The sequence below is a fragment of the Tachysurus fulvidraco genome, chromosome 1, assembly GCF_022655615.1.
Source record: "Tachysurus fulvidraco isolate hzauxx_2018 chromosome 1, HZAU_PFXX_2.0, whole genome shotgun sequence".
In the NCBI taxonomy this organism is placed as follows: Eukaryota; Metazoa; Chordata; class Actinopteri; order Siluriformes; family Bagridae; genus Tachysurus; species Tachysurus fulvidraco.
Genome location: NC_062518.1, coordinates 7,149,090 through 7,175,390, shown reverse-complemented (window position 1 = coordinate 7,175,390; position 26,301 = coordinate 7,149,090). Strand labels below are relative to the sequence as shown.

The 26,301-nt window shown below is 38.0% G+C and overlaps 1 protein-coding gene across 2 annotated transcripts in view; it reads left to right on the top strand.

Annotated features, from left to right (window-relative positions):
• The first annotated feature begins 614 nt into the window (after window positions 1–614).
• The window catches only part of map2k5 (mitogen-activated protein kinase kinase 5), a 48,647-nt gene continuing 22,960 nt past the window's right edge, over window positions 615–26,301 (top strand). The window contains exons 1-16 of one of the 2 annotated variants that reach the window (XM_027137101.2): window positions 615–1,134; window positions 1,231–1,279; window positions 3,327–3,394; window positions 10,888–10,957; window positions 12,388–12,428; window positions 13,102–13,169; window positions 13,717–13,765; window positions 16,196–16,260; window positions 20,287–20,326; window positions 21,193–21,261; window positions 21,600–21,681; window positions 21,793–21,854; window positions 21,995–22,043; window positions 22,851–22,924; window positions 23,918–23,968; window positions 25,000–25,071. In XM_027137101.2, the coding sequence (XP_026992902.1) occupies window positions 1,003–1,134; window positions 1,231–1,279; window positions 3,327–3,394; window positions 10,888–10,957; window positions 12,388–12,428; window positions 13,102–13,169; window positions 13,717–13,765; window positions 16,196–16,260; window positions 20,287–20,326; window positions 21,193–21,261; window positions 21,600–21,681; window positions 21,793–21,854; window positions 21,995–22,043; window positions 22,851–22,924; window positions 23,918–23,968; window positions 25,000–25,071 (1,041 nt within the window). In that variant the 5' untranslated portion in view covers window positions 615–1,002. Of the gene's footprint in view, window positions 1,189–1,230; window positions 1,280–3,326; window positions 3,395–10,887; window positions 10,958–12,387; window positions 12,429–13,101; window positions 13,170–13,716; window positions 13,766–16,195; window positions 16,261–20,286; window positions 20,327–21,192; window positions 21,262–21,599; window positions 21,682–21,792; window positions 21,855–21,994; window positions 22,044–22,850; window positions 22,925–23,917; window positions 23,969–24,999; window positions 25,072–26,301 lie in introns of both variants that reach the window. The other variant, XM_027137102.2, reaches the window with a different exon arrangement.

Genomic DNA, 26,301 nt, shown 5'->3' with positions numbered 1-26,301 from the left:
TCTTTATACTATGTATATTCTTTTATTTATTTACTTTATATTTGTATATTTTATTTATTTATTTTTATATATATGTATATTTTTATCTATGTATGTATAATTTTTATTTATTTCATTTATATATATATGTTTCTTTATTTATTTTTTATTTATGTATTTTTAATATATCTGTTTATTTATTCTCTTTATTTATTTATTTTAAATCTTAGTTTCTTATTTTCTTTTTATCTACTATGTTTCTTTCTTTATTTATTATTTATTTATGTCTTTTTCCTCATATATGTTTATTCCTATTTATTCTTTTATTTCTGTCTCTTTTTTCTTTCTTTCTTTTTCCTCTCTCTGTTTCTTTCTTTCTTTCTTTCTTTCTTTTTCCTCTCTCTGTTTCTTTCTTTCTTTTTCCTCTCTCTGTTTCTTTCTTTCTTTCTTTCTTTCTTTCTTTCTTTCTTTCTTTCTTTCTTTCTTTCTTTCTGTGTCTTTTTTCTTTCTTTCTTTTTATCTCTCTGTCTCTTTTTTCTTTCTTTCTTTCTTTCTTTCTTTCTTTCTTTCTTTCTTTCTTTCTTTCTTTCTTTCTTTCTTAACAAAACGCCATTCATTTCCGGTTCACTCCAGCGCAATTCTGGTCAACTTCCGCTTTAATTTGTTGACAGTTAGCTTGCAGGCGAAAAACACGAGTATGATGTTCACTATTCACACATTTCTCCTTTCAATCTATACCATGCCATTAACCGACTTCCTAAGTTCTATCCGAAGTTAATAACGATATACCCTCAGTGTTTCAATACAAGTAGTAGTTACCTAGCTAGCGTGCTAGCCGACTGTTTTGCTAGCTAGCTAGGCGTCGTGTCCCAAATTGCTCTGCGCTCCCTTATTTAAGTGCCCTAACTAGAGTGCGAGGTGTTTGCGACGTAGCGCACTTCGTGTTTGATAGAGAGCGTATTTGGGATTCGGCCCCAGCTGATAGGAAAGCAGCTGTGTGTAGATTATGATTATGAGTTTGTTATGCTTTTACTGGTTTTGAATAACGTCTGCGCCATGGCAACGGAAGGGATTGTGATCCGGATAAAGACACCGGTCGGTGACATGGACTCATCAGTAGATTGTCCGTCACTTTTGAGCTTTAACGACTTACTGGTAATGATGTCGCACTGCCATCTCATTAGCCGTCTGATTTCACTCCTATCTGAGGTACAGAATTAAATAAATGTCCTAATTGTCGTGTCTTTGCAGATCGCAATTAGAGACGTGATGCCTGAAGCGACCATTACAGCGTTTGAATGTGAGCACTGCTTTTTAAAAGATGTTTATATCACTAACAAAACCCTACAATAATAATAATAAACTTATAGACTGTTCAGTAATGTCAGCTGTGTTTCTACTGATGGATACAAACATATTGTGGTGTATAACAGTGTCAGTTTATTTATATTTTTATTAAAAATCAATTCACTCATTCTTCATAGAGATTTTTAAAGTCTCTGGTACCATTTGGATGTGTTAACACTGGATAAGCAACATATAGTATACACAGTGTCACCTAGATGAGGAAGAGGTTCCCCTTTGTGTCTGGTTCCTCTCAGGGTTTCTTCCTTTATCGCTCAAGGGAGATTTTTTCCTCCCCACAGTCACCTGAGACACCGCAGATTTGCTTGTTTCTGATAAATACGAACACATTTAAATATATCTAACATTAATCTTGAATTTTTGTATTATATTATTATTTGTAATAAGCATTTTTTCTATGTTTATGTTCTGTAAAGCTGCTCTGAGACAAGGTCCATAGTAAAAAGTGCTATACAAATAATTTGCATTGAATATACACTAAATGTTCCACACATCTTACGTACATCTCATTTTAACATTTGTTATAAGCACTCTTTCTGGTGATATGAGAATCATATCATCATATATGATTCTCAAAGACATTCCCATGATACATGATATACGTTATATGGCTAAAAATCTGCGGATGCCTGACCCTCACGGCACCTGTGAACACCTCATTCCAGATTAAGTTCCCCTTCGGTGCTGTTATAAAAATCTCCAGTTTTCTGGGAAAGCTTTTACTAGATTTTGGAGAAGGATTTGCTGATCCAAGAATACATAAGAGCGTTAGTAGGTCACTGGGACACACTTGACGTTTCCAACACAAAGGTCTTAAACCGTGGTCGGAAGGTCAGATCTTAAACCATGTCTTCATGGATCTCTCTTTGAGCAGAGAGCTGTCATGCTCGAGCATGCTCTGGCCTCTAGAGTTACATTAACACATGCTGCACTTTTACTGGATTCACTTGTTTTTAAAGTCACCATTGGGCATTCCTGCTACTGGTTGCCATAGTAATAACGTTGATCAGTGGGTGGCACATGGAGCATTCCATTTGACAACAGATTAGGCTTCTTGCCATTAAATGAAACATTTTGGAAGAAGAGAATTTGTACAACCTTTGGCCATACAATATATATCACTATATGTATGTGTGTGTGTGTGTGTGTGTGTGTGTGTGTGTGTGTGTGTGTGTGTAGTGTTGTATGTATAAAACTGTAGTGTTGCATTTAGAAACTAGTTTTTACTATTTATCTATGTAATGATGAATAAATTTTTATTGTTTGTATTTTAAAAGAATCCTATTTAACAAGATAGTTTCAACACCCAATTTGTATTACATGTATGTTTTAAACACTATATGCAAAATTTAAAAATTATGATATCAGCACAATCATATAAAATCATATTATGACATCAATCATTATGATATTGATATTCTATAATGTTTATTGCCCATCCATTCTCTGTTAATTATTACATGACTCCACCTTCCTGTATAAAACTAATCCAGCCTTAATATATGGCTATATGGTGCTTTCACATGAAGTGTATAGTCTGCCTGAACCGAACCATTTTTACCACAGTGTGGTTTATTTATGCAGGTAGAAACACGGATATCACTCTCAAGTGCAGACCAAAACAATCATCTACATGAAGTGGCCGTTGTCTGAAATCCAAGTGAATTGTAGCGATTATAGTGAGATTGAATTGACCTAGAGTCAGTAAATATCATATCCATTTCATAATAAGTTAGATAGAAAATAAAGGACATCAATGCCATGTTGACATTTAAGAATTTGTGCCATACAAAGACATTTTAATACCTTAGAGCATTAAAAATAATTCAAATTCAAGTTGATAACTGGGAAAGCAGCCATCTAACCATCTAACCAACCATCTGTCTATCAGCATTTCATCAAAACCATGTGACAGCCATGGTTTAATTGTTCATTCTGGAGGTACTGGAAACATGCTAACGTTGCGCTCTCTTCTGCTTCAGATGAGGATGAAGTTGGTGACAGGATCACAGTTCGGAGTGATGAAGAACTAAAGGCTATGCTATCCTATGTGAGTATCATTTCAGCTTTCTCTTTTCAAAGTATTGTTTGGAAAATCTGCCATGTGTTTTAAAATACTTCACCAAAATGTCATGGGTAATAATTTATCGTGTCAGGTTAACAATCAATGGCATTATCATGGTTTAGACGGTATGAATTAGACACCTCTAGTTCAAAAGGCAGTGATTTGCGTCACTTCCTATTGAAGAAATGGTGGGTGACATAAGACTATTATTTTTTTGTTAAGTTGAAAACAAATCAAAATGACCTAATACTGTCTGGTCTGTTTTTAATTGCAAATGTTGTCTGTATTAGACATACAATAATCGTTATAACCAAACAATTTTTTTTTCTTTCACAAAAATTAGGTTGTGTGCATGGCAAATAATGCTTTCATGGGGAAAAAGATTAAAAAAAAGCATTTTAAAATATCTGTTCTTTTATATCAAAGTATTTATGTTCCCAAGGAATTATAATTACTGACCTCAGACTAGCGTATGAACCACTGCCTGTTTTCAATTGTACTATTTAGTCTTGGGAGTGTTTTTGTTTGAAAGGAAAAAGCTATTAAAATCTCTCATTGTACATCTATTCACCCTTGGGCAAAATCTTCTCATTACATGGCAGATTGGCAGGGATAACAAGTAGCTGTGTTTCCTTATCTCTTTATCTTCATCTTGCCCCTTTTTAGTTGTAACAATTGATGTTACCATGGCAACCTGTGACCCCTGGCAGGCGTGTGTGCCAGCATGGCATTAAGCATGCACGATGGAGCAAAGCGTCAAATTACATTTCTGTTTCTTTACTCAAGGCATGAAGTCAGAAATAAGCCCTGAGCCAGTCACTAACTAATAATGCTGCCTATTAATTGGAGAATTTTTTTTTTGTGAACAAACATGTAATATTACTCATAGTGCTAACACTAAGTAGGACAGTAGGATGTTGCTGTGCTTAAATCTTAAAAATGATCTTTCCTGAGAGTGCATTCTGTACTCGATGCTATTTGTTACTTATAGTCTTGTATCACAATAAAACTATGTGTATCCTGATACATGTTCAGTGTCTATTTTAATGTAGGAAAGATCCAGTTAAAGCTGGCAACAAACTATTTAGAGCAGTTTTGGTCAGTATGAATTGTACAAGTAGGTTTGTTTTGCTTAAAGAGGGATGTTTGCCTTAATAAGTGTGGGCCCATGACTCCAGGACCTGGACTGACAAACACATGCCTCTTTCACTGGACCTGTTGGACAGAGGCTGTGTCTCCTTCAATGGAACTAACAGTCATAGATCTCCATCACTAAGATTTAAAAAGGCCTCTATTCATGTGACTGACAGGCATATAGGCCACACCTACATCACTAGGACTAATGTAATATAGACCACACCTCCATTACTGAGGCTGACAGGCATAAAGGCCACACCTTCATCACTGAAGCTGATAGGCATAAAAACCACACCTCCATTACTGAGGCTGACAGGCATAAAAGCCACACCTTCATCACTGAGACTGACAGGCATAAAGGCCACACCTACATCACTAGGACTAATGTCTATAAAGACCACACCTCCATCACTGAGACTGACAGGCATAAAGGCCACACCTACATCACTAGGACTAATGTGTATAAAGGCCACATCTCCATCACTGAGGCTGACAGGCATAAAGGCCACACCTCCATCACTGAGGCTGACAGGCATAAAAACCACACCTCCATTACTGAGGCTGACAGGCATAAAGGCCACACCTCCATTACTGGACTGACAGGCATAAAGGCAACACCTCCATCACTGGGACTGACAGGCATAAAGGCCACACCTCCATCACTGGGACTGACAGGCATAAAGGCCACACCTCCATCACTGGGACTGACAGGCATAAAAGCCACACCTTCATCACTGAGGCTGACAGGCATAAAGGCCACACCTCCATCACTGGGACTGACAGGCATAAAGGCCACACCTCCATCACTGGGACTGACAGGCATAAAGGCACCACCTTCATCACTGAGACTGACAGGCATAAAGTCCACACCTCCATTACTGGGACTGACAGGCATAAAGGCCACACCTTCATCACTGGGACTGACAGGCATAAAGGCCACACCTCCATTACTGAGGCTGACTGGCATAAAGGCCACACCTCCATCACTGAGACTGACAGGCATAAAGGCCACACCTCCATCACTGAGACTGACAGACATAAAGGCCACACCTCCATATTGGCCATGGAGATATGGTGGTTAATGATGGAGATACAGAGATACGTTATGATTAATGGTACTTATTGAATTTGTGGGAGTAATTCATTATTTATTAGGTTATAAGGATGCCTAAATTATGCAGGTGTTGGTGTTAGTTTTGATCAGAACCAACAGAATGTACCGGTCTCAGATGTGTTGTAATATTTTGTCCTTTTGTCCTTGTTTAGTGTATTGTTCTTGTGTTTTCCCTCTGAGCCAATATTAAATGCATTCCTCAATACTTACTGTTCACATTCTGGATGTCAGGACTAATGACTTGTGAACGTTTCTCTCTGAAGTGCAGCAGAAACTAAATGAACTATCAACTTTTATTATATATTATTCAGTACTTAAAGATCCGCCTCATTAGAAGTATGCCCCCCTCTGCGCAGAGGAATTTTTCAAAATCCACTTTCAGCTGGTGTTGTCTTTTACCCCCTATCAGCTCACAGTCACTACGCTAGCTACAGGCTCAATCATTTCTGATTGTTCACAAAAGGTGGAATTTATCAAGTGTATTTATTATTTTTCCTTTAAACCAGTTGCTGATCTCCTTCATCAGACTGAGATGTTATATGTTTATGGTTTGTGCACCTTTTGGGAGGAAACATTGCAAGCATTGAAGGAAGTAAAGTGTGTAAAGGGAATGTGGAACATGCATCACAGTCAATATGCATGCAAGTTGAAGGTGCACGATCATTTTGTACGTAGTCGTGCATGGTACTGTAGGTTGTCTTTTGCATACGTGGCTGTTTGGTCTCCACTGAGACATATATGTATGAATTGCTTTGATGTCATTAATTCCAGATGAAGGGACATCTATTATGTTGAACCGGTAGGAGTTGAGAGACGGCTGCTTCGACGGCTACGTAGGCAAGAAATTCCTGTACATCTCCTCTGTCCTTGAAATGCTCTGGATTTTGGATGACTGTGTTTATTGGGAGGTGAATCCTCACTAGGATTTTAACGCTGGATTACAATTGCACAAAGATGATAAGAATAAAACGTGGGGGAAATATTTGTGAAACATATCTATTCGCATGTGTGTATATAGTATATTTAGTACATTTAACTCCAAGCCCTCAGTGTCTACTATAACAAACACCATCACACACACTTCCTTTCCACTAGTCTCAATTCACTAATTAAGGAACACTTTATTCTTGGTGTGTTAATGATGATGCGGCGCCAGCAGGAGAACGGTCCAGCCCGAGTGTCCCCTCGGGCACCGAGCATTCAGCCTCTGATCAACATGCCTTTAGTTATTGTCCAACAAAGGGGGATTTCTTTTAATACACTGCTACAGATTAGTTGGTAATTGTGCCCCTAATCAATAAAGAAGTGGAGCGGAAAATTAAAGGTGTAAGTGTCTGAACACACGTATTTTTTTTCGGAAGAGGCACGTTGCTGGAGGCGATGGCGAGAACGAGCGAGCGTTATAGAAAGAGAGAAGTGTAGAAGCAGTGAGAGAGGCAGTTGTGAGGTGACAGTGATAAATAGGGCATTTAATAGAACAGCTGCAGCAGCTCTGCTTCTACAGAGTGCCTTCATGTACACTTATGTATTTATCACACACACATAGGAGAAGGAACGAAATGCACTTCTGGCTCTGACTGCTTTGCATAAAGCATTGAGAGAAAAACGCATAAAAAGATTTGCTGTCTTGACCCTGTTCCATTTCTCACCATTCCCGTACAGGATGGTTAAAGAGATGTAGCAAGGATTTATATTTTGCAGAATAAAAACGGAAGTTACAAATAAGGATGTCAGGGACATGCTAGTATAGGAAAGTAAGCAGCGACAGGGAGTGTTGGTGTAATGCAGGCAGGTTTAAAGGAAATACTGTTAAGACTAAGTTGTTTTCTCTATAACAGTTTCTCTCTCTTGTACCACAGTAATTTGCCTTGGAGTTAACGACTAGTATTTTTTAAATATTTATAGCTGCTCTTAATTTTGTGGAACATCGTTGAAACATTGATGTAGTTCCTGTTATGACAGGTTTAATCAGCAATAAACAGTCACTCTGTCACCACCCGCTCTGTTTTCTGCTCTTTTTTACTGGAAGTAAATCCTTCAGATTTGCTAATTAATTAGAGATCACATTTGCCACAGTACACAGTCTGAATAATCTAATCATTTTTTTTAACATTGAGCCTCATTCATCAATCTTTGTGTTAGGTTTTTTGTAAATGTTTAAGTAAGCCAAACCAAGGTAAATATTTAGAGTGCATTTACAAAAGTAAAAAACAAAAAACAAAAAAAAAGATGTTTCTTTGAACCCCCATGTGTATGTTGATAAATGATCCGTAAATCATTGGACGTGTGCATGGCTGATTTGCGTGGGGTGACTCCCACAAAACTCAATAAAAAGCCTAGGTTCGAACAGAGGAAAGTGCGACGACCTCATCCGAGGACCTCACAGCATTGTTTTTTTTTAGATGACGTCCTTCCAGAGAAATATAATTGAGGTTGTTAGAAAATATTTTATCACAAACACAGACTCAAAAGCAAAGGTGCAGAGGTGAGGGATAAAGCATGACCAAGCTTTTTAAAATTTGACAGTATGCTTTGTTAAATGGAACTAACTTATTGGCCAGCGTTCATCCACTGGAAAAAAAAGTCACCTGTTGCCTTATAAAAGCACGATATCAATTCTGCAATTTGCAGCACTTTAGCTTATAGCTATCATCTGCACAAAACAACACATCCTCTGTTTTTTTTTTCTTTCATATAAATATTGGACAAAATAGCCTGATCTGTCTTTGTATTTGTGCTGACTTGCTGTCGTTATATGCATTTCTATGTACTGTATATACATCCATGTACTTACTGATCAGCCATAACATTAAAACCACTCAGAGGTGAAGCGAATAACATTGATTATTTCATTACAGTGGCACTTGTCAAGGGGAGGGATTTATTAGTCAGCAAGAAAGTGGTCCGTTAAAAGCAGGAAAAATGGAAAGTTTAAATATAAGCAACTTTTGTTTTTGCCTAAATTGTGATTTGGCAAGATGTCTGATTCAGAGCAGTAATCCAGTGACACGGTCATGGGTGTCCAGGGCTCAGTGATGTGCATGGGTAACAAAGGCTAGTGCATCTAGTCTGATCCAACAGTAGTGCATATGTAAAAGTAGTTTAAATACAGTAGTTAGTGAAAATGTTAATGCTGGTTGGAAAGGTGTAAGAAAACACAGTGCATTGCTGCTTGTTTTGTATGTGGGTGTGTAGCTTCAGATCAGTCAAAGTGCCCCCTGTTTATCACTGAAAACACCTCCAATGGGCAAAATGAGCATTAGAACTGAACCATGGAGCAATGGAAGAAGGTGGCCTGGTTGGTTGGTTGGTTCGTGTGCATCATTTACGTAGGTCTCAATTCTACAGAATTGTTTGTTTTAACTTAAAATAACAAAAAAAACACATCTCAGATAATTTACCTGTACCAAAATTGTTCTACCTCATAGTTGTCCTTGACCTATTTGGCGATTGTCAGTTGATGTCAGCTTCTTGTCAGCATCAAACCAGTGCTGCAGTTCTATTCTTGCTCCCACGACACCCGAAAATAGGTCATTAGATTCTGTAGAGTACATGCGTCTTAAACACTAAACTTGTTGTGGTCCTCTTGATCTCCTCTCATTTTCAACTGAACTCCAAACAACTTAATTAAGTCTGCTTAAGACTGAGTGTCCATAAGGACTGAGCTGAGAAATTGCTCTAATGTCCCAGTTTTGTAAGAATCCATGTACCATTTAGACCTGTGTGGTAGAGGACAAATGTGTTCCTGTTCTATTTTAACATTAATTACAACACATATCACGCCCTAGCTTCTTATTTATACGCTCATATTTGTGGAGTCCTCATTTTTTGGTCTTCCCACAAATGTTAGTCTTTGTGCCAGCGTAATCTTAGACTTGTTTGATTTTTATATAGTGTCAAGTTTCTGTTTTGATTTTAGAGCTCATGCACTCGTTCACACACAGTCATCCCACCCCCGGCCATGTCCATCTGGATTTGTGGTTGCAGGAGGTTGATTGTGTGTGATCGGGGCTTGTGTCTGGGTACAAAGGTCTTGTGCTCGACAGAGAGGCGGGGCAGCCCGTCTCAAAGCCAGATGGTTCCATTAACGTAAGCATCAATTGAAATGTCCTTTTGGCAGGAGGCAAAGCGTGTGTTTGTGGCAGGAAGCAGAATATACTATACCTCATATATGATATCTAAGCATTGATTCTTTCTTTGCCCCTTAACAAGCACATTGGGACATACGTTATTTTATTATATAAGTTTTAAACCATATTTCTTTTAGTCGGTCCTTTTTTACAAAAGGAATATTTTAACATTTACAAAGGATGTTGTTTACTTTTAGGTTGGTTGGCCCTGTATATTTAAAGATTACAGTTATGAATATTTATTAAATTGGAAATCAATTCTATGTTTTATATAAAAAGACGAGTTGTTGACTTAAGTCAGGATAATTGAGGTACACATTTATGGTCAGACCAAGGTAGAATGTTTCAGGCCATATTTTTTTAATGTATGTTTGAAGCAAAACAAAACAGCCTTTCTGTCCAAATGAATCTCGCACAAATCATAAAACAGGATATTGTCATCCTTATACTATGGGCCTGCTTTTTTACATCTGGGAGTATGGCTAGTCAGGATAGAGGGAGTTAAGGACAGCTCCAAATAATAAAATATAATAGGATTTGAAAAAATCTTAAATTTCCTCTGCGATCAATAAAGTTATCTATCTATCTATCTATCTATCTATCTATCTATCTATCTATCTATCTATCTATCTATCTATCTATCTATCTATCTATCTATCTATCTATCTAAAGTTATCTATCTGTCTGTCTGTCTGTCTGTCGGTCGGTCAGTCGGTCATGGTCTGGTCTGTCTGGCTAACAAAAGGAGATCCTCTCACACAGTTTGGTAGATCTGAAGCATTTTTGCATGAAAGACTGTGTGTAGACTTTGTGTAACTACTATATGTAACAAGCAACAAACAATTAAAAGTGAAAAGTAAAACAAGGCCAATGATAAAGGAATGAAAAAATAGAACTGAAATAAACATTTTTAAAAAAGTCTCGCATTTTGACTACATGAGGCTGTATAAATCGTTATAGAAAGTGTTGTACACATTTGTTTTCATTTAAGAATCAAACCTCATTGCTTAGAGGTGTATACAATACTCGTATGACTATCAAGTACAAGACAACAAATAGCTATAACTAAACCCATTTGTGTGTACGTGTTTATATAGTACTGCAATACAGTGATGGAGCAGCGCATGAATGGACTCCTTCCAGAGCCACTTCAGATCTTTCCTCGAGGTTAGTGGAGTGTGTGTGTGTGTGTGTGTGTGTGTGTGTGTGTGTGTGTGTGTGTGTCATTCCCAAGGTATTCCATTTAAACCATAGTTAACACATCTGATCTTCTCCAATCCTTCAGAGTGTAATCTATGTAATGTAGATAATCTACATCTAATCTAAAATAAGTAATTCTTAGAATTTATAAAGATGAAGTTGTATTTTTTAGTTTTCTAGACTAGGAGTAACATGTAGCCTTGATTGTCAACATCGTGTATTCGCATTGAGCTTTAAAACGAAGTTCCACAGACATCCATTCACTTGCAACGCAAAATGATCATGCTGTATTTTAAATACGTAAACTTCAGCTGTACATTGTTTATGATATGAATGAGGGTCACTTAGACTTAGAGTTTGCTTTTGACTACATGTCACTTCTGCGCTTTTCTTTCTTTTGTTAATACACAATGTTGATGATAAAATGTTGTTTGTTTCTGCGTTCGTTATATAGTAAAAACACAAAATGTTCATTATAGCTTTCTGATTTTTTCACTAGACCAATGAGAAATTCATTAGCTAGCACACAGACAACTAAATGTGCTAAAACCAAGACTAGAATAACGAGTGGTACAAGGTAATATAATATATAATAGCAAGATAGGAGGTGACCGTGTTGCTTTCACAGTCCTTCTCCTCTACTGACCAATGCGCATGTGTTTTGTCATCTAAAAAGTCATTGGCTGTGGTGTTTGCATTACTGGTAACAATATCGTTCTTGTAGCATCTTTATTCTCTAACCATGAGTTGACTACAGAATTATACAATGATTATACACTACATTATTTTGTTTCACCATCATCCAGCTTATGGAAAGATCTCCTCTCATTTGTACAAGCTAATTAATTCATCTGGGAATGATGAGTGGAAAAATTTGTAATAAAGCTACTAACGGCTAAAAATCAGTTTGTCCCAGATGACTGGGCTACTTGATTTGTTCACCCCTGGAGACTTGGTTTGAGAGCATGAATCGCAGTGAAAGCGAAACACCAGTTTATACTTTATACAAATCCTTAACATAAAATTAGCCTAAAAATTCTCCAAGGCTTCAGGCAATGTATTTGTAATCATTTGTGTAATAACTTTCAGAGGTAGCTTTCTTAGACTTTAAAGCTTTCAATCCCTTGTTTCTATTTCCCACATTGTGCACATTTATTTGTAAGTTTCTTCTGAAGTGGTGTCTATTTTTATTTATTTTTTTTTTTTAAACAATCTGAATGACTTTTCTCAATGAGCGAATAATGTAGCAAATCAGAAGAATCAGTGTAATTCCTTTTTAATTATTTTAACTTTTCCCTCGGCCCCATTTTCTGTCCAAAGTATTTCAGATATTATTTTATTGCATCTCTTTCAATGGCCCTGATGTGTTTTACAATCCAGACCAATTACTTTTGCAGCCGGCAAGACTCCTGGGAACCGGAACATCCACGGCCTCAAGGTAGGCATATCCATGATTGTTTCTGAGACGTCACGTCCTGCTGCATGCCACTTATTGAAATGTCAATTGAAGTCGAGACATTTGTTCTTTGTGTCTCTCGTTTTCCATTTTCCTCTCTTCTTTTGCCCTTCAATGAGATTTAGGAATGAGGACTTTCTTTTCTCAATCCATTCTTCATCATTCAGTAATTAGTCATGAATGTGCTGCTTTCGTGTATTTATATGATGAATATTTTTTGTGTTAACCCAACCACAGTCCAATGTTTCCTTTGTTTTAATCTAAAGTTAATTGGCTTTAAACCATGGTGGAAGCGGTATACATTTAAATGATACTAATTAACAAGTGAATCGCTGCTTTCCCCGACTAGCCACCATGACCTATAGACCTCAATTAGGCTGGTTATTTTTAGTCACTTTCTTTGCCTCCCTTTTTTTATTGGTCCCACTTGGTGAGATGTAGATCTGAGAACAAGTAGCCTTGTTAAGCTTCCTTTTGAGTGGCATATAAAGGACATCATGTTGGTTTGTAATTATTCTTTTTCAGAAGACATCTTTAATTTTGCACCACCGTCTCTTTCTTTCTTGTACTTTAATTTGCTTTGCCCCAGTGAACCGGGGTATTGTTGTTGAATTTCATCACGATTAACTGAAGGGTGTTGATGGTCTTGTTTTAGGTGAACACGCGCCATGGCTCGTCCAGCAGCCGCGGAGCCTCTCCTGCTGAGTCTCTGTCCAACAACAGGTGAGTCAGACTGTGTACCTTCTGCATGTCAAATTTGCCTTACCCTTTAGTGCTTAGCAACTAAGAGCTACGGACCTGCAAAGACAGCCTGTGTATTGTGGTGAAAAAAATCGGCGAGGTTTAAATCGAACCTGGGTACAAATAAAAACTAGCGATCCAGCCACCATTTGTACAAACAAGCTCTCTTTAACCACCCTAAAGCCATATTGCGCTTTATTTTGGCTATTCTGACCACATCTAGACCAATAAAAATATTCACACCGGGTCTAAGAAGGCTGGTGTGTTTTCCCACTCCAGTGCACCTGACTCAATTAAGCAGCCAGTTATCAGCTTCCTTACAGCATGATACAGGTGAGCTAGAGCAGGGAACACTATACTGATAAAGAAAAACATTGATCTAGATTAATATACACCTGGGATTTAGCTTCTTCACTCAGATTTAGCTTAATCGATTTAATAATATATTAGGCCATGAGTGGGAGCTTTTTACTAGATGTGTAATGTGTCTAATGATATTTTGCTCTTGTATATCATTTCTGCTTCACAGTTTAAAGAAATCCTCTGCCGAGCTGAAAAAGATACTGACCAATGGCCAGGTACTGAAATCCTATACTTTCTTTATACGTTATCAGTATATTGTTGTGATAAATATGATTGACAGCTTATTCTGAAACGTTTACACATCTGCAGTATAGTTTTACTTCAAGTGTGTTGGCGAGCTGGTGAAATTTCCTGTATGCGTCTGTCATTCTTTAAGAATAAGGATGTGATCGCCTAGTGGTTAAGGTGGACTACTGACCAGAAGGTTGTGAGTTCAACTCTCATGTCCACCAATCTGCCTACCGCTGGGCCCCTGAACAAAACCCTCAGTTGCTTAGTTGTATAAAAATGAGATAAAATTGTAAGTCAATAAGAGTAATGTAAATGTAAGAAATCTTGAGTTTTTAAAATTATTGGGCTACTGATCAGAAATGTACAGCATCGGTAAGCAGAGTCAAGTCTGCAATCTCTTAACTGCTCGCTCAGTTTGTAACCTGTCTCACTTTTAAGGTTTTAAACTATTCTGTGGTTTATTTATGTTATATTCAGGTACAAGTTTGTTGAAACAACATGATTTATTTTTCCCTCGGAATAACAAGCTTTTATTACATTTTTTGACATGTACATGTCCTGAGTCCTTGCTGTTAATTGATACCCATCCCACTGCTACCGCTCCCTACCAACAACCTCATAATTATTTGAAATAAAATCAAATCTGTAACATGAGCAGCGTTTTCTTACAGGACAATGTATTGCACATGGAGCACATTGTGACTAATCCAGATAATGTAGACAGTAAATGTGATCAACCAAACGTTTAAATAGTAATTACATTCTAATAAATAATAATTAGATTATAAATATTCGAATATTAAATGTTATTCAATGAATATTGGCCTCAGTCAGTTTTACTCTGTTCCAGCTGAGGTGTAAATATTTTCTGTTGTAATAGAGCTGTATTTGTGGAAAATGCCTGATAAAATTAAGAAAGAAAAAACAACACTAAATAATCTTTTCAAAAATTTATTTTAACATCAATTTTAATTAGTGGTACTTTTGTATTATTATTATTATTATTATTATTATTATTATTATTATTATTATTATTATTATAGAATAAACATAATTAGACGATTTTTAATAACTGTGAGTTATTAAACTATAAAATTATTAACTAATCATAACTTTAAGTGCATTGCTTTATTTTAACAGCTATATACAGTAGTGATTGTGCTGCGTATGTTAGAGTACTTGGCTCACGTGACATGACTTGCTGTGTGGTACTGACCGCTGCCTGCGTGTGTGTCAATAGATTATTGATTGCCTATTGAAAAGCACTTCACGTCCCTTTTCTCCATGGTCCATTTGAGATCTTTACCTTGACTGACTGTTATCTATATTGTCTATGTTCTGCTGGTCTGAGCTTCTCCTCTCTCTCCAGCAGCATGGCAGTGTCAGTATGGAGATGCCAGTGTCAGATAGACAATTAAGTAAATCAGCTCCCATGTGACATCTGTAACAAGCACAAGCAGGGGAGATGTGGCTGCTAGTACCACACACACACACACACACACACACACACCTCTAATCAATGTACCTTCACTGGAGTCAGTGCCATATTTCCCAGTTAAAATGAGGCTTGACAGTGAGGCATTATCTTAGTTTTGGCCTCAGCTGTGCAGGGAAAATACTTGTTTCACACTATCAGTGTTTATTGACATGCTGTCACCCTGATCAGACAATCAGATCTAACATCACTTAATGGTATGTATGCATTTATACACTTACTGTCCCTGAAATTACACTAATGTACTAACAGCCAGATATCGAACAGGTCAACCAAGTCTTCCCACAGCGTTGAACCGGTGTAGTTGTGATTGTTTCTGGTTTTCTGTGCCATGGTTTTCTAACCAAACTCAAATAAACGTCGATTAGACCTCGGATAGTTAATTGTGTAAATGGTTAGCGTTTACATTCTTAACCTAGACCTTATATTCATTCTAGGTACACCTTTGTGATGTCTAGTCATATCTCAGAAATCTGTTTTGGTGTTTTATTTTATGTGTGTTGGTTTGGAAGGAGGTCAGTCTGTGTATCTTGCTAGTAGAGGACAAACTTGTCCCTGTAGCACACCAATGTCAGCAGGGGGCTAAATTGTTTTGTACATATTTTGACAGCCTTTGTCAAAGTTAAACAAGGCAGCACAGGTAAACAAAAGATGGTTAGTGTTGCCATCCCTTCCACCCCTAAACTTGTCCTTTTCTAAATTGGACAGCAAATGTTGTTATTGATCCTCCTCCCGCTCTGCTGTTCCTCTTGAAATGACCCGAGAGCCAAACCCGTTGTTTATGGCCCGCGGCTCCATTTTTCCTCCCCTAAATATTTCTGTTCCCTAGTGGCATCTTTCTATTTTATGACTGTGTGTCCTTTCTCCTTTCCGTATCTATCTTTCATTCCTCCTCTCTCTCTCTTTTTTAATCTTTAAGATAAATGAACAAGACATCCAGTACCAGGAGCAGCTTGGCCACGGAAATGGGGGAACTGTATACAAGTGAGTGCTTTTCATCTCTTCACCTTGAATTTTAATTGGACTCATCATGCACTTATCTCTTCACTGGCCGTTCCATTTCATTAGTGTTGAATGAAGCCGCATGGTGTAATTGAAGCAAAAGGACGTGTACTGTATCTGTTTTCTCATCGTCTTTACATTCCATACTCACTCAATAGTCCAGTGTCCACCCAGCCTGCTCAAAGGCTCTGACAGACAGCTGGGATGATTATTTATTTTATAAAGTGAAGGTTGCCAAATACGTGTAATATCGATTTTTTTGGTGCCGAGGAATTAAATTGATTCAGTTTGACTCCTGTGAAGCTGGTTTCTATTACCCGAATGATCTATTGCTACCAAGCAGATAACATGACAGGGCACCTATTCAGTGCTATCTGTTATCAGCAGAAATACTTTGAGATTGAGTACCTGAACTAATTCCGGTTCTTTATGATGCATACTTTAGATAACATAGATACGGCTGTCGTTCAGGTAAACTCATTTGATTTCAATACGTTGAAAGTAATTTGTATAATATTATAGTATGTAAAATAAGACGGATGCATTGTAGTACGTCTGAAGTCATTTGATACGAGTGATTTGGGTGTATATTATGTATATCGTGGTCTTTAAAGTCATTACCCGATGGGGAATTATATAATGATGTGGCACTAGATAAAAAGAGGAATAAGAAGGTAATAAATATTCTCGTTGGTTTCGTATTTGTTTGTTTAAGGAAAACCTGATGCTGTGACCTGAAAGACCCCTTGCCAAAAAAATTAGATTTTTTTTTTAAATAAAATTATACATTTTTAGATATAATACATACATATGAACAAATATAGGTAAATTATACATTTTTATTTACATGAGAGCTTGAATCTCTGGAACCTATTTTGGCTTTAGCGTACTGTGCAGAACGGGGCTCTTTCTTACGTAGGACTTGATTGTTGATTGTTTTTACACTTAGATGTCTGTTTATATCTGTTGTATTCACATGCAAGTCATCGGAAATTCTCTCACAGGTCGTGTTCTGGCCGTTTATTGAGGGCAAATGTAAATACGTTTGGTTTGTGTTTCGTCTGCAGACAGAAACTTGACATAATGTAATTCAGTGTGTGTCATGGGAACAACAAGGTCTTGTAGCCATCTATCTACAACACTGTCCTTGGTCACCTTTACTACATTCATACACACTCTGTCTGCGCTATGTAAAATAAACATATCTGTTAACAGCACACTACGTTACACTACAGTGCCTGGGGTATTAGCTTAAATTGCTTTCCTTAAGAAATAAATGTGTTCACCTAACCTGCTGTGCTGCCAGGTGTACTGTTATTATGTGTCAGAGCATGCCTCTTGCTTACACCCACATGGTTACAAAAATAAGACAATCCAGCTTCACCTCCAGGGTGTTTGAATGTATATTTGGAAAATGGACTTGAACTACCTTACTTTGCATTTTGTCATATGTCCTAGCCAGCCTGAAAGTCACTGAAATAGTATTCGCTGAATCGCCCTGAGTACATGGCAGCCCAGCGATGATGTGTGAATGGGCCGTGATCCTGGCCTCGGCCTTTAAACCCCGAATCCTGTTTATGAGCAGTGGCCACTGATGATTATACAGCAGTACAGGGTTATTGTTCTGCGGTGTTGATCCAGTAATAGATCAATACGCACCCTGTGGTTTATTGCCATGGTCCAGACTGTGTGTGATCTCAGCCTGTTGTGAGATCCACTTTATAGGACAGTAAAGCCTAAGTGCTCTGAATCCTGTGAACTCTCTGGGTTAAAAAAAGACAAACCGTTTCTGACTAAACTTTACCGACTAAACTTCAAAAATGTGCTTTAAAGACCTAATTAGTTCTAATGTGTTCATTAGTCTGTATTTTTTGTAGGTCATTTTCAATGAATGATTGCATTCAGAATACTGTGCAGTATAAATGATCATATATATATATATATATATATATATATATATATATATATATATATATATATATATATATATATATATATATATATATATGATAAAAGGAGTTTAGGCAGTTTGGTAGTCCCCAGAAGAAAATGCCCATTTTATTATTATTATTAATAATACTTTTTAATATATTTTTTATAATACCTTGTAAGATGTTGCATGATTGTATTATATTATAACATTATACATACCTGAGTATCTGTATAATATCAGAGTGGTATTAGAAGGGCAGAAATATTCCCTACATTTTTAGGGACCTGTTTAAGGAATGTATTATAATGCTCATATTTAGAGAGACTAGATAGATAGATGAAAAAAATGTGAAGAGTTATGGCAGGTTTTAGGAAGAACGTGGCATTTGGAAATATCCGGGGCAAAATGATCTGTTTTAATTTCCAATCTTCTTTTTGTTACCACGAATAACAAGCCAGTTATGTGATCTGTGTGTATTGAAAAATTGAGACCATGACCTCATTCTTACCTCATCATCATGCCCTCTGTCTCTCCTTCTGCTCTGTGCTATACCAATGCCCCCCTCTCTTTCTCTCTCTGGCCATGGGTCAACACCTGGCCATGGGTCATCTCAGGTGAGCGAGGGAGTCAGAGATGGAGAGAGTGTATGGTCTGGTGCATTCTGTAATCCAAACCTGTGTGTGTGTGTTCGGATGGCTGCCATTGAGAGGCCCATGAATAGTACATGACGGAGCTTTCATTACAGCAGGCTCTGAAGTTTAAATAACACACGGTATAGAGACACGTTTACTGCGGTCAGGAGCAGTTCCCAACTGTCGCTACGGTTACGTTTCCCTGACCTCAGACCTGTCAGCCTTCAATCATTCGTCCAATTGGTTAGCTGTCAGAGGTCAAGGTCAGACTAGATCTAGAACAAGCAAGCAAAATCTTACGCGTTACATATTACAGAATAAATATGTGAGGTGCGAAGTTGTGAGTTCCTCTTGTCGTCTGGAATGAGGACGTGACTATATTCCAGCTTTAATATTGCATAAATAATTCCAGCCACGTCACTTCCTATTTACTAATTCAGTGTATTTCCTTCACTCTCTTGGAATATTTCCCATATTGGTTAGCTCTTGCCAAATTTAAGCATCAGTGCATTCATTAAACTACATTTAATTGTACCTAGAAGGGAAAGTATGTCAAGATACTTCACATAATTCTAGATGGATTGCAAAGACTTTTTATGCATGATGTTTCAGACATCACTTGGAACTTTGCGTCTCTGCAGATGGTTATAAATGCATACAATTTCCTGGAATTGGCTCTATCATAACATTCGAATGGCTTGTGTCCCCAATAAACAAGTTCACGAGTGCACGCCTGAAGATGTGGTGGAGTCTTTCAAGGTAACGTCTACCTGCTCCACACTGACGGGTCAACCTGGATTGAATGTCCCTAGTCTAAATGAGGCACGTTACCCGGCCCGTCACATAGAAGTGTCATTAATTAAAGGGCTGTGGCATTTACGAGGTGTCTGGGGCAGAACCTAGATCAGCCATCTTTTCCACATTAATCACTCACATAATCGCATACGTACGCAAGCATGCCTAACTATGGCAGAGAGGAAAGAAGAGACGATGGACCGTCACTTTGTGTCCTTACTGTCACCAGCACACATAAACCTGTCTGTTTGCACATCTATCTTTGTTTTCTCTCTCTCTCTCTCTCTCTCTCTCTCTCTCTCTCTCTCTCTCTCTCTCTCTCTCTCTCTCACTCACACACACACACACACACACACACACACACACACACACACACACACACACACACATGTTGATCACATTGCATTCCTTCTCTGTACATCTCTTATATACCTAGTGTCACCAGATTGTGTATAACTCCTGTATTATAGACTGACTCATTTATATAACCTCTGAGTTATCAGATTATTATGTGTGTACATAAAAACATGCTGGATGAGTTTTTTGGCAATTTCATCTAGATTCGTTTATACCTCATTTTCTGTATACAGGACTGTCTAACATTTCAATGTGCGGTTACTCTAACTGCGACCCTCTCTTTTGTCACAGAGCGTACCATGTTCTGGGGAAGAGGGTTTTAGCAGTGAAGGTAAGAAGAGGCATCTACGCTTTTCTTAAAGATGTTTATGAGCTCTTGTAACAAGGAGGGAAAAGTGGGGGTTTAATTTGCCCTGAGAGTCTGCGTCTGTGTTTATCCATGGCAGATGATAAATGACTGTTAACCTGGTGTTAATTGTAGTATACTAATTGGAGGGCAGAATGAGTAAATGTAGCAGTCCATCACTCGACAGCTGACATGTTAAGCCTACTAAACTATCTCTCTGCACTTTCCACTCTATATCTCTCTCTCTCTCTATAGATCTCTTTCTCTGTCTCTCTGTCTGTGTCTCACCTTATGTCTCTCTCTCACTCTCCCCTTATCTACTATCTTCCTGCTATGTTCCATCTCTCATCTTTTGGCGTGTACTCTGATCTTTGGCCAGCTTGGCCAAGTTCTCTGCTGTGCCGTGTGCCGGTGAAGTGCGCTTAGCTGCCGTAAACGATCTCTCTCCACTGAGGGGTAACGGCACGGCCTCAGCCTTACTGCCTTACCTGTAATCAATTATTTCAATGGGAGGATGCTGATCTAACCTTAACTAAAGAAGCATTTTAGCTAATCTGAGGCTACATTACATGTGTTTTTCCACTCTGCTGAGCCAAGGAAGAGAGAGCGAGAAAGTGTTAGAATGGGAGAGATAGCGACCAATAGATACACTTCAGTATTGGTGTTAAACTACAGACTATTCAGCTGTGGCATTTCCAGACTGTTTAAGATCTTCCCATATAGAAAAAGCTAAATATTGAGGAGTTAGTATTTATTTCAGAGAGCTAACGTGTTTGCAGCCTATTTCCGGATGTGTGTAAAGCTGAAAAGAGTCTTATTGTAAAGAAGCTGATGTATTATGTGTATTGTAGGTCATTCCTCTTGATATCACAGTGGAACTGCAGAAACAGATCATGTCTGAGCTGGAGATCCTTTACAAGGTCAGACCCCCTTTCTCTCTATCCTATATATACCGTCCCTTCCAGGCTTATTCATTTATTTTTGGCTATAGAATTGGGTTTGAAATCAAAGGATGAATAGATGAAGATAGACCAGAATTGCAACTTTTATTTTCTGATTTTTACAACTAGATGTGTTTAACAACTTAGAAGAAGACCCTTTCGATTTTTCAAGTAAAAATATCAGATGCATCAGTTTTTTAACACAGAATACCAAAAACAAAGGGTGTAGTTCTCTTTCTCCGATTCTGTGATGCCAACTCTTTTGTCAATTCATTACGGTTGCATCTCATCTGATTCATTATTTCTCTGGTTTACAGTGCGACTCTCCATACATCATAAAGTTCTACAGCGCCTTCTTTGTGGAGAACCGAATATCTATATGCACAGAGTTTATGGACGGTGAGTTTAAGCGAATCATCAGACAGTGTGTTTAAACATGGACAGGATTGTGTGTGTTGTTGGTTCTGCGTAAAATTTTATCTAACATATGTCCATTTTAAATGTGTGTAGGCGGATCTCTGGATGTTTACAGGAGGATTCCAGAACACGTCCTGGGCCGGATTGCTGTGGCAGTGAGTCTCATGATGAAGATGAGGATGATGATGATGATTAGATTTTTAGTTTCTTAAATAATTTTTTATACGTCAATCAACCCAAAAGGAAACATGTTTTAGAAAATGTTCCACAATTGTGGCTCTGAATGCTTGTCTAGGTGGTGAAAGGCCTGACGTATTTGTGGAGCCTGAAGATTTTGCATAGAGGTGAGCGAAAGAACTTCAGCTCTAGTAATAACCCTTAGATAATTGTTGTCTAGCCGTAGTTGTTCAAAACAACTGGGACTGTGGTTTTAAGAGTCTTCTCAAATGTTCATTTTTTACTGTTCTAATATCTGTCATAGTTAATGAACTTTCACAGTTGAAGCTTATTTAATTTCCCCTGCAGTTAAACTTTATTTCTTGATGATGATGATGGAGCATGGGTTGACAGACATAATATAGAGAAGTAATGAGCAAAACTATTTAACAGCAAGCAAAAGCTTTACTAAACGATGTCATCTTGACTGAACGGCAGCTCGATATTTCAGCTTGTATCCCTGCTGCTTCAGAGCTTTGCGGATCACTTGAGGTGTTAAATAGGTGTGAAAAAGGTTTAATTGGCAAACCCGAAGTACCCTGTTGCTGCTTAAGACTTGTAATGGAACTATGCTGCACATTATTGAAAAATGTATTACTACTTCGTCCCGCTAGCTTCATTTCTGGCAGCTTGCTCCGGCCGACGTGAGGGTATAAGAACGCTCGCAGTCCCAACGCACGCTATGAAAGTGCTGCTCTGTGCATTAAATTATTTCCAGATGAGGCTTTTCTTTTTTCAGATTTTTATATGGATGTATGGATGTAATGCATAATGAATAACCAAATGGTGATTGCAGACTATTACCAGGTATTCGATTATCTGTGTACATTCCTAGTCCAGTCAATTTACTACTAGACAGTTCACATGACCAAATGACTAAAAACTGTCTCTATTATAAAAAAAACATTTAAGACAGTGTCATTGTTTCTGTACAGATGTGAAGCCGTCCAACATGCTTGTAAACACAAGAGGCCAAGTAAAACTGTGTGACTTTGGAGTCAGCACTCAAGTATGTCCTGTTCTTTTGTTTGCCGTCTTTCCTGTGTGTGTGTGTGTGTGTGTGTGTGTGTGTGTGTGTGTGTGTGTGTGTGTGTGTGTGTGTGTGTGTGTGTGTGTGTGTGTGTGTGTGTGTGTGTGTGTGTGTGTGTGTGAGAGAGAGAGAGTATTTGCAGGCACGTTCCAATCTGATATGCATTTTCCTATCAGGCATGATCTCTTCATTCTCTTCTTTCATTGTTGCCTGTCAGTCCTGTGTTCCCACTGGGGATCAGTCTCTTCACTCTCTAACCCCATCTTCATCACTCATGTGTCTCTCAGCTCTCTAATTACCACACTGAGCAGGGGTGCATTTAAATTTGGTGTGAGTGTGTGTGGTGACAATAACCGCATCTTCTACTCCATCTCCAATGCACACGCACACAGGTCTAACAATTAAATCCACTCACTCCCTTTAATTAGTATTCATACAGTGTGCACCTGACCTATAGTTGAGGTGTTGTGTGTGTGTGTGTGTGTGTGTGTGCGTGTGTGTGTGTGAGAGAGAGTGCACTTGTGCACAATTCTTCTTATAACAATACCAAAAAACACCACAGGTTTCCTTTCCCATTACATGCTCATTCTCTCTCTCTCCTTCTGTTGCTTGCTCACACACACACACACGCACACACACACTTTCTCATTTATGTCAATTTGCTATAATTTTCTGTACATGTTAACCACTTTTAAGGCATAGCTGGCAAATAAAAAAAAAAGGTATGTCTATTGCAAATTGTGTAATGTTTTATTGTGTGAACAGTTCATACAGGTATGATTTAGCACACACATGTTGAGATTGTGGGTATTTATAGAATAAAATGACACCTGCACAGTATCATAAAGCCTTTATATAGTGCCATATAGTGTGTTCTAGAGCCGTAGAGTAGGTTCCAGTTGTTACCACGTACCTTAAACCTTCAAGAAAAAGATAGTGTCATCATTTCTGTGTTTCTGCTCTTTTCTGCAGCTGGTTAACTCTATTGCCAAAACGTACGTCGGAACCAACGCATACATGGCGGTAAGTGCTTATGATTATAGAATTGAGTCTTTTTAAGTTTTATAACTTTATAATCAAGCCATCACTTTAATTGACAGTTAAATAATAGTTTAAGCATTCGTAATCTGCAAAGAGCCATCCTATAAACCAGTGACATTTACGGGATCTCTTTATTCTCATAAGAGCAGTGAGCAAATTTAGATCCATGTCATTTCATATTTAAACTTTTCTCTGAAAATCTTTTAGAGGTTCACAGCTTTCAAGCAACACACATTATTCTCTCTTGCTGCTCTTTATTAGCAACCCAGCAGGGTGTGTGTGCATAATAGAGATATGATTTGTAAACTAAACGATATCCTGTCCTCTCTCAGTTGTTCTCCCTGAGGTCTGGCACACGGTGTTCAGTAATGGAGTTTATGCAGGTTGCAGCTGTCCTATCAGTAATTAGGTCAATATGGCATATTAGAGTATTAAAGGCCACTTTTATAGAGAGAGCTTTTTATCGCAAAACTGCTAGGAACTTCATACAAACCTCTCACTCATCAGAAAGCATGCAATCGATCCATTTCTTTAAGAGTCGAAATGATCATATTAAAGTTTTCACAAGCAAGTAAGCAGATGTCAGGCTCGAGAGACAAAGACCGGCTTCATTAGTAACCCGTGCGTTTACATGTACACAGAGTCATGCATTCATCCTTAGTTACTGCCTGGTCTAGTTTCTGATATCTTAAAATTAAGATACTAGTCCAGTCAATTAAATTAAGCTACAATTATGGATATTTGGAAGACTAAACAGATTTAGATCCAGATACTGTCTCTGTGTTATAACCCTATTGTGAACAGGATAAAGTGGGGCTGATAAATTACTCTACAGTCACCTGACTGCATCACACTCACTTATTACGATTGGTGTATTTGATAAAACAACCATTCAGAATGGATATGATGTGAGTATTTAATAAACAACACTTTCTCCACAGATAATATGAACAGTAAGCTAAAATACATGAAAACTACATTTATTCTGATGAGCGCACGTGTTTGTTTTGCAGCCAGAACGAATATCAGGGGAGCAATATGGAATTCATTCAGATGTATGGAGTCTAGGAATCTCTTTCATGGAGGTAAACCTTTGTATTCTCTCTCTCTCTCTCTCTCTCTCACTCACTCTCTCTCTCTAATTTATAAAGGACGTTCTTGCGTCTAAATAATGGTGTCAGTAAAAATTCTGCAGTTATCCTGTGCTGCTCATATCACTTCGGTATGGATTATTTTCCTAGAACAGCCAGATCTGTCGGGTGTTATATCTGACACTGCACTGACACTGATGCTGAACCTTTTTAAAGTGAGAAACATGACGCATTTACAATTTGATTATTTTTCTCATCCCGATTCAAAGCATGAAGCTTTTAATACAAGCAGCAAACACACACTTCAGGCATTTTGCACAATAGCAACATCTGTGGTGTGTGCATGGCTAAGCTCCAGATTGTTTTGTGTGTGTGCGAGCATGTGTTACAATTCATTGCTGCTATGAACTTTAGTGTGTGTTTGGTTGGGATGTGTGTGTGTGTGTGTGTGTGCGTGGGTGTGTGTTAGCTAAGAGATATTAATAGTCCCTGCAGGCAGCCTGTCCAAACAGATGTTGGCCTACAGCTATGCATGGATCACACTCAGAATCTCCCACTGACTGCAGTAAAGACCTATGCATACACACACACTCGCGCACACACACTCGCACACACACACACACAGCTCCTGTTGTCAATGATTGTCTCCTTTTGTCTTTTATTTCCACCTTTAACAATATTGGAGCCCTCAAACAGCCATCTATGCAGATGTGCATAACTATTCACTATTTCACATTCAAAAGAGAAAAATGGATGTACTTTGTGTGTGTGTGTTGCGTTCGTGTGCGTGTGTGTATGAGATACTTTTTGAGGAAAGCTGTGTATTTAAAACTGCATCGATCACTCAGCAAGTAATTAGTGCACTGTATTCTATGAACCCCTGTTTCTCTACTTTGCTTCCCAATCACTCGAGCAGTTGTTTTCCCGCTTATTCATTTATTTCGAACTTATTTGGGAATCTAACATGTCGTACATGTATGTCAAAGCGAATCCTTTCAAACGAACAGGCTACCGTCGAAAATTCCGTAAGTAAATTTGCCGTGCTAGTAGTTTACATCAGCTCTATTGATTTTTAATTTGTTTTTGTCAGCAACTCTCAGTGGTTGTGACAAATAGGCTTCCTGTATTTGTCAATACTCTTGAATATCTTAACAATTATAACAGTCATTGATTTGGTTGTAGGGAAAAAAGACATTTGTTAAATTTATTGACTGGGCTTTTTGT